The following is a 15219-nucleotide window of genomic DNA, read 5'->3' as shown; positions in this document are numbered from 1 at the left end:
CTCATTAAATCTTGTTTTGTTGTGTAATCTATTTAACTTGTCATTGTAAAGTTGCGAGGAATTTTGCTGCATTTTTTTGTTCGTCCTTAGTGAATCAAAGGTCTAGGGGTGTCAGTCTTTGTTATATTTAGTAGCAGTACATTGAAGTAGTCTCTCGGGGTTCTTACTGGTTTGTAGTCAGACAATCTGTAAAACATGCCCTGATTTCAATAATACACTGGCTCTAAAAATCACACTTGTTTGCAGAAACGCAAAACTGAGCAGTGAATGTGGCAAAATGAGCAGTGCAGAATGTGTGAATATGTGTCAACAATGGTCACAAAGCCCTTCAGGTCAGCGAACGGACACACAAACATACACCTCACACACAAACGCACAAATAAAAGATTTCCACAGCTCCCTGGGGAAGTGATGATGCCCTTATCAAATGAAGCATTGCAGCAAGGTCCTGTTATACTTTTCTAAAACACTAACAGAATACTGATGGAAGTATCCAGCAGTCACTCTTTTAAACCCTAATTTAAGTTATGAAAGCCATACACAGAATATTAATGTAAGGTAATCAATCACCTAAATGCATTGCAGGGGCTATACGGAGTATTCATAATAAATTAAATGAAGAGCTCATAACATTTGACAGAGAATAAAAGGTGTTTGGATAGCAGCATTTATACTAATAGCAGTGAATATTGCTTTCTTTCCGATTGGCTAATGAAATTATATACTGAATAATTGTTAGCCTAATCTTTGAAAATGATGCCACTTATTCATCAAGTGTGTATAACAACAGGTTTATCTTCTATCCCTGAAGAACATTACTACAGAAAACATTTTCCTAATTATCAGCTTTCTCTTAGCAGGCAAGAACAAAGGTGTAGCCTTTGGTTAGAAGATTACAGTTTATTCTTAGGATGAATTGCTAATTGGATGTAGTTCAGCCATCTCTATCTCTCTCTCTCTATAGGGTGCAGACATATGAGTCAATGTGTTGTAAACTAAAATGTATGCATATGTCTTACATTAATAATATTGATCATCTCTAAAGTAGGGTTCTGTAATATTTCCTTCTCTTTATCCCGGAGCAGAACTTCATTATAAAACTTTTTATAGTTTTATAGTTAAGTTCTGCTCTGAGACATTATGCACAGCGGTCGAAACAAGGCTATCTGAAGGCTGGATGATATAACACAATCAATCACAATTTTTGGACACATCATCTTTAGTGGCTTCCCTAGATATTTCAAGATTGTATTGTCTGAATTGACAACCAACAGATCTAAAAAAAAAAAAAAATTATATACATACACATGCTAGAAACAAAACTGTGACAGGTGTTTGTACAGCATGCCATGGGCCTTCATGTGTTGGGAAGTAACTTCACTATTTTTTTTTTATTTGTTTCTTTATTTGAAGAAAAGTTCATGCCAGTAGTGTATTCATTTGCTTATGAAGACAAACAACGGTCTAAGTCTTCCTGTATGATTTAGATCATCAGTGACATATGAGTCAATTATCTGCATCTTGATAGGGAGTCCCAAGAATAAATGTGATAAGCACTGTGGACATTACGTCTACTGCAAGTGTCTGCCAGTTTTTACCTCAAACCTGCAGCACTACACGTATGACTCTGTGTAGCTTCCTGTTATGATAAGACTTCCTGGTCTATGTCTCACACTCTCTACCCCACTCTTTAACCTCAGTTGACAGTATACTCTTTCTGTCTTTGCAAATGCCTCAGTGGATTCAGCCTGATTGATCGTAATAAGTTTGGGGAGCTCAAACATGGCTGGAAGTGCACTGGGAACAGTCTTCTCTCTCCTGTTTCTTGCCTCTATTATACAAGGTAATCCTGGACAGCATGTGCTGTTATTCAAATGATATACAAGCAAACATGAGACATTCAGCAGGAGTTTTAAATGTGTATTGGCTTCTGGTGTGACAAGCTACCACAATATAATGCTATGATTGTATCTTTCTACATTCCAGCAGACTGCAGTCGATAATATCCATTTCAAAGTGTAGGTGATTTTGTCTCCTCACTTTTTCTTTTGCTTCCAATGCTATCTGATGTGCTTGACAGGGCTCCGGGATGTTGAGGTGTTCCATAATGAAAAGATGGAGGCAGTAGTGGGCCAGAATGTTACCTTACCTTGTACTGTAAAAGACAGTACTAATCTCAACATCGTCAATATTGAATGGAGGAAGAACAAAAATGAAGCCACAAAGCTGGTTCTGTACAACGAAAAGTTCGGATTCCATCAATTTTGGCCTAATGTCACCATGCAGATTGATAACAAGTCGATGGGCTCCCATCTTCACCTTTTCCAGGTGACAAAATGGGACGGCGGTTTCTATATTTGTGACATCACAAGTTTTCCCCTGGGCTCCATCAGGAGAGAAATCGAGCTAGAGATCAAAGGTAAGACGAAGGCTGGTACATGCAAAGCCATACATACGTTGCCCGAGCAGACGCTGCAGTCTTCACAGGTTTCTATCTTATTGTTCAATGCAAATATTTCATGTTGCCCGTGATTGCATCAGAGCACAGCTCCTCTGCCGATCTCAGCAGTTATTTACTTCTGAGCAAATGTATCTAATAATTGCAAGAACACATCAAACAGCCTTGACTCTGTTTGGCACTATTTCTTTCCCTCATTAATCATTTAGTCGTCCAGTGATGCAGGCACAATACACCTTTACCTTCTTTTCATCAAGCGAACAGAACGGGAACAAAATAGAGACAGCAGAGGACAATGTGCTGTTCATGTGTATTGCATCTGACAGTAGTCATTTGCTCATAGTAGTCATTTCATTTGGTGTATTTAGCAGATGTTTTACATAAGCACTCTTTTGTTGTCAATCCAAATTAATCTCACATTTTCTCTCTATTAGATGATGTTAAAATAATGTGTGATATGGATCGCATTGTTGAGGTCTATACTGGAGAAAATGTGACCATTCAATGCAGAACATTCCCTGATGCACAGTACAAGTGGACCAAGGTAACAGGAACCAGTTAATCGGCCCATTTGAAAACGTACAATGTAAAACGCATCTTCTCAATATAGAAAGGTATTTGTATGGTACATAATCTGTACATAATCTGTTTTTGCCCTAGAACAAGATACCGGTGTCAGAGAATGAATCTCTGGAGCTCTGGTGTGTGACTGCGGCTCACACAGGGGTTTATACGCTGACTGTCAACACAGGAAACAAAAGTCTGCATCAAGACTTTTTCATCACAGTGCTAACAGCAACCACAAGCTTAAGGACAGGTAAGCCTTTCCATTTCTCTCTTGCCGCTATTTCTCTCTTTGTGTTTTACTCAATTTCAGCATTCCTTGGGGCGGATTAACAATCTAGCAGAGTGCCCAAGAGACGGAATGACTTTAAAAAAACTGCATTGCAACAGAGAGCTGATGCTCGGCTTTTGTAATCATATTGTATCACATTCCATTTTAATTTTTAATTAGCTGAAAGGAAAGAGGGATATATTTAAAGTAATTTGAAGCTGCCGGCCATGTTATGAGAACACACCAACTGTGAATAAATTGGGTACAACAACACAACTTTAAGAGTGAAACTCCCAATTTTTTGCTGCAAATCAATTGCCCCGTGGGCTTAGGGTCAATATTGAACCAAGCTTAACTAAAAGAGTATTCACAGTTTAAAATGATACATTAACCACACAGCATGTCTTCAGCCTCCACTGGGTATACAACTTGAAATGGGACTGTCGGGTCCTGTATGCATGTTTCTCACAAGAGATTCAATATGTAACTAAAGCATATCCACAGAAGCCACACGGACATCATAGGCCACTTCCTGCTCTTGCTTTTCTATATGTCAAACCACAAGAACAAACTCACTCAGCAGTCTCAACGGGCTCTCTGAATCGTAACATGGGTAAGAGCACAATCTGTTGGACAGATAAGAGTAGTACAACCAAAAGGAGGGTTTGAAAAATAGTGAGAAAAGCTGCTTGAAACGGACAAAGCGAAGCTTTAGATCACATTGCATTGCAGCATTGGATTGCATTTAATACGTCTCTCTCAGCTGCGTCTTATAGGGGGATGCGAGGTAAGATTAACCACCTGCGTCCTGCTATGCCTTCCTGTAATCCCTTGCAGTGCTCTGCTGTGCCATGAACTACTATAACTATATTTCTAGTCATTGTTCCATTATCTTTATTGTGACTTCTATTGTGTGTTCATCACACCCCCAACCGGCACCGTTGAACAATGCTTACCAAGGTCTGTCCCAAGGTTTCTCCCTAAAAAGAACGTTTTTCTCAACACCGAGGTTTCTTACTAAAAGAGTTTTTCATTGCCAATGTCGCACTAAATGCTTACACTTAGGGGAATTACTGGAATTGTAGGGCCTTTGTAAATTATAGTGTGGTCTAGACCTACTCTATCTGTAAAGTGTCTTGAGATAACTCTTGTTAGGATTTTATACTATAAATAAAATTGAATCAATGAATTCGTCCTGGAGATTGTTCGTCCAAGTGTTATTTAAATAATCTCCTGATGTACTTACAAACTTCCCAATCCATCATTTATGAGTACATGACCAATTTGTATACTGTAGAAGTTTTGTATGATTTCGGGGATTATTTGTGGTGTATTTTATGAGATACATACATGGTTCCAATGGCGCTTACACTAAGGTATTCAGCTGATAACGTTAAATCGCCCATTTTTAGACCCAGGTGAAAAAAACTTCTGGGGGGTTTTGGCTTCAAGTCGTGTCGCAAAAGAGCCTAGGGTGAAATTACTCCAAGCCATCACTTTAAGAATACATCTACATTATGACCACACCTTTCCTTTAGTAATCTGTATCCATCACGGTCCAGGTTCTTCAATGAGAACTTTGCCGTATTTTACATTTTGATTAAGCACTGATTGCTCATATCAGCCAAACCGGTCCACATTTTAATAATGTTTAACTGTGCACTGGTTATTATAATATTTCGACATTCAACGTTACAATGTGAAGCTTGTTAAAGGAATAGTTCAACATTTATAGAAATGCGTACAAAAACTGAGGTGTAACATTGACAACTCGCCATCTTACAGGGGGGGTGGGTGTGTGTGCTGGACTATTTCTTAGCCAGGAACAGTTGTCAGGCAACCACGAAGATTCTGCACCTGGCGAAGAAACAGTTCAAGCACTTAACTCCCTGTAAAACCACAAGTTGTGGGTTTTACATTTCCTTTTGCTTAGATAAAACAAACAAGACATAACCCTAGAGGTGCTCATAGGCCGATTTAGTTACATTTAAGCAGAGCCAGACTTGCTGTTTTCTTCTCTTTATGCTAGTATTTATTCTAAGTTAAGCTAACTGGCTCCATTTTAACCATACATGTAAACGATTTGCACGGATTTTCTTATTTAACTCTTGGCAAGGAAGTGATTAAGCGGATTTTCCCAACACATCGAACAATGCCATTAACAGATTCCTATGTGATGGATAGGCTACAGTTTGTTAACCCAAGTGCAGTCATCCATGTTGGGAATTTCTTTTCTTACTAATGAGTTCTAAGGAGTCCATGAAAGTATGTTTTTGATGCAGTGGACACATCAAAATCGATCAATTGTCACTAACTGCATTTCTATTGTTGACTATCTTGTGTTGCTACTTTCAGATCTTGTGACAATGCCACGACAGTCTAATGTAACTGCGGAGGGTTTGATTGAATCAGCAGACAGCAACTTTACCACAACACCAACCACTGGGCTGTCAACCATTGACAGCAATGCAACTTGGACCACAGTTGTGAGCGATAATAATCCAAACTCCAGAAATGTCACGGATGGAGAGCATATGACCTCTTTAACAAATTCTACACATATCGGTGGCACGTCATACCCCGCCACACACACTGATCCCTATGACTTCAACAACTCCACGGAACAGGAGATAAACCCGACTCACAATTTAAACACATCCAATTTTTTTGAAGGATCGGTGGCCAGCAATCTAAACACAACATTAAGTTACGATAATAAAGTGTTTAGATCAACAGAGGATGCGAAGAATGAGTCCATGGGAGGCAATCCTGGTGCCACCCCATCTCTGAGCACTGTACATACAATGACGCCCATTAAGAATGAAGGTAATAGTTACTTAATATTTCACATTTAATTGTTAAATGTTAGCAGATACTAGATTGGCTCCCTTTTCCTCCTATGAATGGAACATTTCAAGGACAGCATATGTGACCATTGTGTAGAGTACCAGATAGTTTTAGGAAAAACCCAGAATCATCCAACACCCCTTTGTTTGCATTTTTAGGTTTTGTGGGGCACATTATTTGCTCAGTGGTCTGCCAACAGTGCAATTAGGTTTGTTTGTGTGAAGTGAGTAGCAGCAGCCCCGGAAAGTCAATAAAGAAGACGTTTAAAAGCATGGAATGACAACAAACAATAATGCTAAATGTTCGACAGGCAAGACCTCCTTAAAAATAGACATGAAAATCATCTGTAGTTTCTTTGCTTTCATCATCTGCATCTTCTTGACATGTGGAGACTTTGCAGAATCCAGTCTTCTCAGCCTCAGGCTAGACGCCTTTACAAGGTAGAAATCTTGTTAAAAAGAGTGTAAACTTCTGGGCCCAACCAGCTCAGTGAGAGGAAAGCAAGACACATGTTTCTGCATCAAGGGTTTTGCAGCTTTACATTTATTATCAATATTTGTTGGCGTAGGCTGGGTTACACCAGATTAAGGTGATCAATATCTTAGAAACACATATTAAGCTGTTGCTGTCCTCTAAAATTACACTCCCCCCCCCCCCCCCCCCCCCCCCCCCCCCCCCCCCCCCCTCTCTGAATCTGCTTCTCAGATACTGCTGGTGTACAGAGTCATCTGTTGCTGCCGTTTATCATCGTTCCAATCCTGGTATTGATTACTGTGGCTGGCTTTCTCTACAGAAGAAAACTTATAAAGGAGAGGTAAAGCTCTCATGTTCAATCCATGCAGCTATCCTCTACACCTGTAGGGTGATGCACTCGGTGGACCTGATATCTGTCTTACTTTGATTGATGCACATTGTCTTTCTGGTGTAACTGCAAGCTTTTTGGATGCAGTCAATTTTAGAGTAATGCTACCAATATTTAAATATTTGTGCGCTCTCTCTCTCTCTCTCCATGTAGGATGGATTTACCGCCTCCATTCAAACCCCCTCCTCCTCCAGTAAGGTATACAGCTGCAAGACACCATGATATTTCAACACAGCCCATCCCCACTTCAAGATGTAACTCGGGGACAAAACAAATTAACATGTATATATATTAATATATAATGCCTGATTTTTTTATTTTTTTTTATTTGACAATAAAAGCTGGTGTATTTTGTCTCTAAATTGGCTTTGAGCTATTGCACTACAGGTGTTAATTACATTCTTGCAATATTATATATTCAGTGTGACTTTTTAGTAAAGTGCCCGCTATTGTACCTTACACTGCAGTAAATAAGCATTGCAATGCATAGAAACATGTTGGAGCTGTATGGCAGATTGACTTCCTTAAAGGTAATTCTGGCTTCGTCTGTTAAGCATGTGATTTAGAATTTCTTGCACAGAAGCCCAATGTCTTTCTCTTGTGTAGCCGTGCTGCAGATTGACTGACGACTCTATATCAAAGACCACTGTTGTCCACACAAACCACAGGCTAGCAATTGAGATTGGGGCATACCACAGACCACATGGGACAAATACCTGACAAATACAATAACCACTGGATACCATCAAAAACACAGAGGGAGTAGGTGTTGGACATGTTAACTATATTGTTTTATTATTGTTCAGTATGTACCGTTTTATAAATATTGTTTCTATTTCGTTTGTAGACCAAATAAAGTGGACCCTGTTGAATTCGGTCTCAATAATATTTCATTTTTCAAAATTTCAAAACTGCTTTTTTTCCCTTCTTCTGAGTTTTGGACCATAGCCGCAAAACCAAAATTTAACCTCTGAATGCAAGATATATATTCATGGTATACAATGCTCTCAAGCTCCCATTCACACAGACCACTCATATAAAAACATAAAAAGCTCTATTGTGTTGTACTTTAAACAAATTTACATTTGCTTGTTATTCGTGGCCCTGTGGGGACTCAAGTGTATTTACTTCAGGGTTAAGACTTGGTTTTAGGGTTAAGCTCAGAATCAGGTTGGAAGTGGCTACGATTAGGGGTTGACATTTTTTGAATGTCCCAATTATACTGATGAGATATTAATAACCCCTTGCAGTCTTACTACGTACTAATATGGTGATCTAGTTGACATTGTACTGTACCTCACAATGAGATTGAGACTGGGTGCCTCAGAATGAGGTTACACTGCTTCCTGTTTATAACTGAAGAGCAGCCAGTTATCAAAGCGCTGTGACGAGAGAGGTAACTTAGGCAAAGTAAAAATAGACTTCAGTGTAGCACACCTCACTGACTGAACACTGTAATGTCCTGTAGCCAGAGAGCAACCGTGTCAGACAGACAAATTGTGTAGTTCAAGACGACTGGAATATGACAGGTAGGTTCTAAAATTAGATTTAAATGTGCAAACGTGGGTCTAATATTGCTACAGTGTACATATCTGTTGATGGTGTATCCCATCCTGCAAAATATCGCAGTTACCACAAAAACAGGAAAGCTAAATCATTTCTAAAGCGTGTGTTTTAGAACATAAAAGGTAAAACAAAACAATGAGTTGATAACCAGAACTGTACAGTTTGTAAAATAGATTGCCTTGTTTACAATAGTTTAGTGTCTACAGGTAACCTTTTTATGTAACAGTACGTACGGTTATCATACCATGTGTCCCAAAAGCCTTGGGACAGTTTTTAACCAAATTCTTTATGTCGCTTACAGAGAACTTACAATAAAATGAATTCACAATTAAATGTTACAGCAGGAAGAATGAATGTATACTGTATAATTTGTCAGTGTTTAGAAATAAATATTTAGCCTCTAGATTATTAAAAAAGCAAACATCTTAAGATGTTCCATGCAGTAGCACAAAGTATACACTTGTAGTATACATTTATATTTTAAAATTGGCTATATCGGTTAACAATTTCTGTTCTATTTTTATTTTTATAAGCTCAGGGATTGGAATTGAACAGTATTTTTGATGCTTTTGACTACATCTTTGTTTTACACCGACGCAAAAGCAATGATGCATTTAAAAAAAAGTTATTGAGATGTACAGAGGGTAATTCCAAATTGTATTTTTGATAGCTGGTGAAAATGTAGACTTATACTAATATTATAATTGTGTTTGATTCCCAAGGACATACTGTACATTAAACGGTTTGGGTTTGTCTTTTAGAGTACGCTGTGATATGTTTGGTGCTGTTATCTCTGGCCTTGTTGATCTCTTTGGGTCTCAATGTCATCTTCTGTATCAGACAAGCAGCCACTTTATGCAGAGGTATGGTTCCATGTAAAGTCAATTTATTTTTTAAATGTGGTCGCCATTGACTCTAAACCCTTCAGCAGCCGGGCATTATATAAATGGCTAAATATTTTTGTTCACGCAGACACAGAAGAGTGCTGCTTCACTAACATTTCTGGAGAAAGGTTCGCTTTTTATTCATCTTTTTAATGAGGCTTAAACATGTGTGAATGTCAGCCAGTTTAGGTTTGAAACATGTTGATTTGTAATAAGTTATAAGTTTAATAATACATTTATTTTGTATTTGTAATCCACAAATAACATGTTATTAATGAAATGTGAAATTATTCTTGTTGTTGAAGCCCGTCACAGAATGAGGGGCATTATTTTGATAGCCTCAATCATGACGAGCAGCAGGAAAGTCCCCACGATCATCATGAGCAACAGGAAAATCCAATCTACGGCAACATCAGCTCAGACAGAAGAGGTGAGGCGTTTTTTTCAATGCAAGAAATCACTGCATTGTTTTTTGGAAGGCTAGCACACAAAAAATTATTCTGCATGTCGACAATTTATTTATAACATTAATTATTATATCACGTTTCCTTTTTGTTTAGTTGTAGACCATATCTTTTAGCAAATTTCATGAATTTTAGAAACATTTATTTAGTGTATATTGAAGCTGAAAGTTAATTTGGATCTATTCCATGCAGGTTAAAACATATAAATGCCTAAATAAATGTGTTTAGCTAAAACTGCATTTCCTTTTCCACCACTATTTAAATACCCTTAGATTTTCACATTTTAGATGTGTTGTATGTTGTAATTCAGTGGAACAACCTCTAATAAACTAGACTCATCTATTTGGGGATTTATGTGAGTCATATGTGCCTACTGTGGTAAGCAGAATGTTAGACAAATGACCAAATCCTGTGTTTTACTTGTTCAGATTCTGTAGAGCTTTGCTACGAGACGATGACCATGAACACAAGAGATCCCAGGAAGGTAATTGCTGTGATGTAATGTTCAGATTATGGCTTGTGATGTTACGTACAATTTACATATTATTTTGTCTAACATTTGACAGCATGTGTAGGGACTGTACTATTGCAGAGTAAAAAAAAAAACTTCAACATGCTTCTGTGCTCTGTCGTGCATGTCTCATTTCTCACCTGCTTGATGTTATTCATTTTCACTCATTATGCCAGAAGTGTTTTTGTGTGGAATGCGTGCTAGAATAGTGAAAGTGTTAAACTTCTCTAAAGCTTTGCATCTCCAATACAGAAGATGAAAAGTACTGGATATAGAGTAACATGCACTAAAGGTGAACAAGCAAAACTGGGTTTGTGAGTTGTTTACAAAGTATAATTATATTCTACACCTAATCGCTTGACTTTAATTTGAAAATGGTGGTATTTGAATGATATTGCTTGTTACATCACACTGAAACTAAATATATGGTTACGTGCATACGGTGTAAAAATACGCATGCAGACCAGTTTAAACCAAGGCTCCATTTGCTGATAGCTTTGCTTTCAGAACGGAAGGCAGCAGACACCAGAGACATTGTGTTCAATGAAACTGTGGACCAATTAAGAACAATATGTTCTAAAAATAAACTACACTTACAGAAATGCATGAGAACCTAAAACCACAAGATCTAGAATGTGTCGTTTAAAATGGTGTGTAGAGCTGCAGCCTTTACACCTAAAACACAACAACAAAAAACAGCATTAATCTGTGTTGTCTCTATTGCTTGGAACCAGTCTCTAGAGCCTGACCTGAATTATGCCTCGTTGGATCTAAAGATAGCAAGGAAACGCCTGAAGAAGAATCGCCACGCTAAAGGAAGAAACAAACTTCAAGAGGACCTGCCGGTCCACCTCACACCCCCGACGAATGCTTTCATGGAGGCGGAGGCGGACATGGATGCTTACCTTCCTCCCAGAGACAGCAGTGCCATGGTTTCACACAGCAGCATCTACCTGAACAGTCAACAGATCGCCCAAGAGACAGAGGAGATGGAAAGAGAAAAGGGCATGAACGCAGAGAGGAAGAACAGGGGTTGGGAAGGAATAAGAACGAGGGAAGAAGGGCGAAGTGGAGAGTGGAACAGAGAGCAAGACACTGAAAAAAGAATACATAGCCAAGATGGTAGTAATGGGAGTGTATTCACACAGCTTTTGGAATTAGAGGCTATTCAGGACGACTCGGATCATTTCCTCAGCAGCTTCAGCGACGAGCATGACCAACAAGATTAGGCAAGACCTCATACTACGACTCTTGTTTCAGACTTTTCCGAACTAAATAAGCCACCTGAAAAGGCGAATAAAAGCGCGGTCCATGACTTCTTATATATGTATATCTTTCAATAATCAACGAGCTTTGCGCAATTTCCTCTTTGACGCAAACAAACTACTCATCAAAGACTCTCCAGATTGAGCAACTGAGGGAAAAAAGGTGTACTTTTCTGTGCAGAGGATGTAATAAGCGTAGAAGGTATAATGAGAAAAGGAAACTCTGTGTTTGACATTTAGAGGTCAAGGGCCACATGGAAATTTTCAATTTGTTGCAAAACATGGAAGATCTTTCACTGTTTTGGTGGCCTATTATCAAACATCAACAGGTGGCTCAAAGAAAGGTGTAAAGGAAAAAAACAAGAATCTTGCATTTGTTTTCCGTGCTGTAGGTGTTGGCCAAGGCTCAACAGCTTCTTGAATAACTGTACATGCCTGAACATGGAAATCTGTTTTTGAGTCATGATATGACTGAAGATTAAAAGAATAAGATAAAAAATTAAAGGCAAGAAAGTAAAAGGTGAACGTTGTGAGCGGTATAATATTAGTAATGGCATAGGATTTCTCCCCTTGGACACATTGTTATGTAAATGTCACACACAGAGGACTTTTCAAATCAAAGTTACGATAATGGTTATTAGCTTTACCAATTGTATTTATGGGCTAATGTAGCATCTGCTTAATTAATTACCGTATTTCCCCTTCTCTTGGGAAGAATAATTCACAGCCTTGCTATCTGTTTTGAGGGAGCTGAATCGCGCTTAAAGATATTATTGTTATTAAAGTGGAGGTCTGCAGCACACGGTTTGTTGGCAGGTTTTCAACAGCAGACCATGGACTCCTTCCCCCTATGGATTCATTTTTTGCCTCAATTCTAATAGATACAGGAAAGAAATATAAAAAGACACACACAAACAACAAGGCAGGTAGTTCAACTAGATCGTCTTCCTAATGCTTTATCAATGGAAGTGATCAAGGCCAACATCCGCCGTTGTTGTTTTTGTTTTGTTTTTGTCGCAAAAATGAGTTCTAATCTTTACACAAAAGTTAGGCTTCAGCAGTCTAAATTCAAATGAATGTCTTACAAAAAGTGATGTCATTTTACTTCAGATTCCCTCTAAAAATTATTTTGTACTCAATTATTGTCACAGATCTCTTTGATTGAAAAAGTGCATGAGGATGGGGTTTATGTCCAGTATTCACAGGAGGGAATATAGTAAGCTGACGGACATCAACGTGTAGAACTGCTCATGCTTTTCTCTTACATGCGACTAAATGGGGCTAAAACGCATATTACCTTAGCTAGACCATTAAGGGCTCAAGCTACAGTATGCATCTGTTATATTGTGGCAATAAAGGTTGATCAGCAAAGGGAATACTATTGAACTGCAGTTTGATAATTAAGTTTTCAAAGAGCTCTCTTATAAATAATTGTGCTATCCGTGGTTTTTAATGTCTATGCAACGCAATCAGAATAGCTCAGCAAAGATAAAATGTAGCTCCCCCTGCCCGAAAAAATACTGTTAATTCTTTTTTCAAGGAGACTTTGCTTGACTGCTAATTTAACTTTGACAAGTTAGTACAACTGTCCTTGCGAACTGTTATTTGTCCATTAGCAAGAATTCAGGGAAGCTGGATCCCAGTAAAAATCATTTTCCATGGTGCAGATGTTGTGGTTGTCATGGTCACAAGGCAAGTAGTGGCAAGAATATGGCAGACGCCCTCTTTCTGCTGCCTAGCTTGTGGTTTGTATGTTAGGCCTACAGTAGCTATAGTAGCACTGTAAAGTTTGTTATGAGTTTCTGGGCTGGACTGTAGTTTAACTTCATTTATATAAGGACAATGAGTTGGGATTATGTGTACAACGGCATCAGCATTTCTCTGTGGCTCATTTTGAACTGCAATCCTTTGGTGAGATGTTTTAGAACCAGTAATAGGATCGTTTAAATTTACAGACAAAAGACAACAAGATGCAATAAAAACAAAAACAGCAAGCATTCTCAGGAAACATGCAGAGCAACAGAAAACAGAAAACCATTAGCACATAATGCAGCAACCACATCCACTACTCAGTACACGTATTTACCAACATCAAGCAGCAAAACACAGCCAAGCAACACTGATTATAACCATTTTTGACACCAATAAGCAATACAACACATACAGTTGGAACTGGTCATTAGGGTTTTGTTATTTTTAATTGAATTTAAGACTATAATCTAGAATTGACTATCTTCACATGTGTAAAATACAACAAGTATTCAATTTCTTAGTGGCATGAAGAAATAGTGTATTTATTATTATTATTATTATTATTATTATTATTATTATTATTATTATTATTATTATTTTGGTGTAGGCTACTTTATGCACAGTGTGAAGATTACTTGAAATGAGGGGAGATAATAAGGGTGAATTACATGAAAGAAGTCTCCAGCTAGACAACAAACAAACAACAAATAAATGATATGTCACCAACATGACCTACATTGAGTCATGTGCGTTTTCTGATCCGCCATCCCCTATGGTTAATACAATTAAGTTCAGGCTATTTAAATTAAGCCTAATTAGGAAGGTTAGAAAATAACTGCTGTCATCACTGATTACGGAAAGGTTCTCTTTATTATTCTATGGAATGAAAGCCTCAACCTCCTCCTTATCAGTGTTAATGCATGCTCCTTTCTGCCTTTGCTACTGAGAGATTTCATCATCATATCGGCCCGAGGTCACGTACGAAGAATACTAATAGGTGTTCGAATATAGATGTGGTCTGCTACGAATAAATAGCCAAAGCTTAAGAGTAAAACAAACTAACAAAACAATTTAAATCCCTTATGCACATTTTAATAGGTATAGGGCCACTTTTGAGGATAAAAACTTTGTTTCAGGTCTGTACAGGTGTAATTGGTTATTGACTCACCTGTTCAGGCTCCAGGAAGACGGTTTGCTAGCTTTTCATCTTTTTCACTGTAGGCCTATGACAACAGCAGCCGTTCTGTCATTAATGCTAGCGAAAAAGTGTTGTTTTACATTGGGTAACATAAAATTAAAGTGTTGAACGTGTAGGCCTATGCTAACTTAGCGCTAACCTTCTAATTGAGTTCCGGAAATGCACGAGGTGGTAGCTCGTAGCGTAACGGCTATGCTAGAAGTTATGCTAGCTTGGTGATGGGACTCCATTAACAACTCCGACCTCTTTTTTTTTTTTTTTACAAAAAATGTAAATATTGACGTTAACAATAATATGGACGTATTTCAACAAAAATCAATTACTCAATCAATTAATTACTAATTAATTAAATTAATATTCTTTGTTTGGCTGCAAGAGTCCATACTTGTATCTTTCAGGGAAAAAAGCATAGATTGTTAATTTTATATATTTACAGTCTATAGGAAAAACGGAATCGTCAGTACTATCCAATGCAACTAAAAGTAACATTTAACGCATTCAAAATTATTTTGAGGCTAAAACCTCCAGTGATTGTAGGGTTGGAACCCGGAAATGGAAACATTTTTTGTATTGCCGA

At 38.0% G+C, this 15219-nt stretch overlaps 2 protein-coding genes across 3 annotated transcripts; both read left to right on the top strand.

The window, feature by feature from the left end:
* The first annotated feature begins 1632 nt into the window (after nucleotides 1–1632).
* Nucleotides 1633–7876, top strand: si:ch1073-15f19.2 (T-cell surface protein tactile). 2 transcript variants are annotated; one of them, XM_034890384.1, is made up of 8 exons: nucleotides 1633–1843; nucleotides 2081–2419; nucleotides 2893–3002; nucleotides 3119–3275; nucleotides 3859–3906; nucleotides 5649–6119; nucleotides 6846–6954; nucleotides 7156–7876. In XM_034890384.1, the coding sequence occupies exons 1-8, from the start codon at nucleotides 1783–1785 to the stop codon at nucleotides 7295–7297; spliced, it is 1437 nt and encodes a 478-aa protein (XP_034746275.1). In that variant the 5' UTR covers nucleotides 1633–1782; the 3' UTR covers nucleotides 7298–7876. The 2 variants fall into 2 exon arrangements, with proteins under 2 accessions (XP_034746275.1, XP_034746276.1); XM_034890385.1 differs by lacking the exon at nucleotides 3859–3906 and having other exon boundaries at nucleotides 1634–1843.
* Nucleotides 7877–8380: 504 nt separating this feature from the next.
* LOC117955718 lies at nucleotides 8381–11847 on the top strand. Its single transcript, XM_034890386.1, has 6 exons — nucleotides 8381–8531; nucleotides 9330–9431; nucleotides 9541–9580; nucleotides 9758–9882; nucleotides 10345–10400; nucleotides 11162–11847. Exons 1-6 carry the CDS (start codon nucleotides 8525–8527, stop codon nucleotides 11654–11656), a joined length of 825 nt encoding a protein of 274 aa, XP_034746277.1. The 5' UTR covers nucleotides 8381–8524; the 3' UTR covers nucleotides 11657–11847.
* The last annotated feature ends 3372 nt before the right edge of the window (nucleotides 11848–15219 follow it).

The sequence above is a fragment of the Etheostoma cragini genome, chromosome 13 (genome assembly GCF_013103735.1).
Source record: "Etheostoma cragini isolate CJK2018 chromosome 13, CSU_Ecrag_1.0, whole genome shotgun sequence".
In the NCBI taxonomy this organism is placed as follows: domain Eukaryota; kingdom Metazoa; phylum Chordata; class Actinopteri; order Perciformes; family Percidae; genus Etheostoma; species Etheostoma cragini.
This window is presented reverse-complemented; position numbering and strand designations above follow the sequence as displayed.

Bases quoted from the DNA above. Each gene is read 5' to 3' on its own strand.
- si:ch1073-15f19.2 (XM_034890384.1), top strand. From the start codon at position 1,783: ATGGCTGGAAGTGCACTGGGAACAGTCTTCTCTCTCCTGTTTCTTGCC. The intron at 2,420-2,892 runs GTAAGACGAAGG...TCTCTCTATTAG, and splicing joins AATCGAGCTAGAGATCAAAG to ATGATGTTAAAATAATGTGT. The intron at 3,003-3,118 runs GTAACAGGAACC...TTTTTGCCCTAG, and splicing joins CACAGTACAAGTGGACCAAG to AACAAGATACCGGTGTCAGA.
- LOC117955718 (XM_034890386.1), top strand. The intron at 9,581-9,757 runs GTTCGCTTTTTA...TTGTTGTTGAAG, and splicing joins ACTAACATTTCTGGAGAAAG to CCCGTCACAGAATGAGGGGC. The intron at 10,401-11,161 runs GTAATTGCTGTG...GCTTGGAACCAG, and splicing joins ACACAAGAGATCCCAGGAAG to TCTCTAGAGCCTGACCTGAA.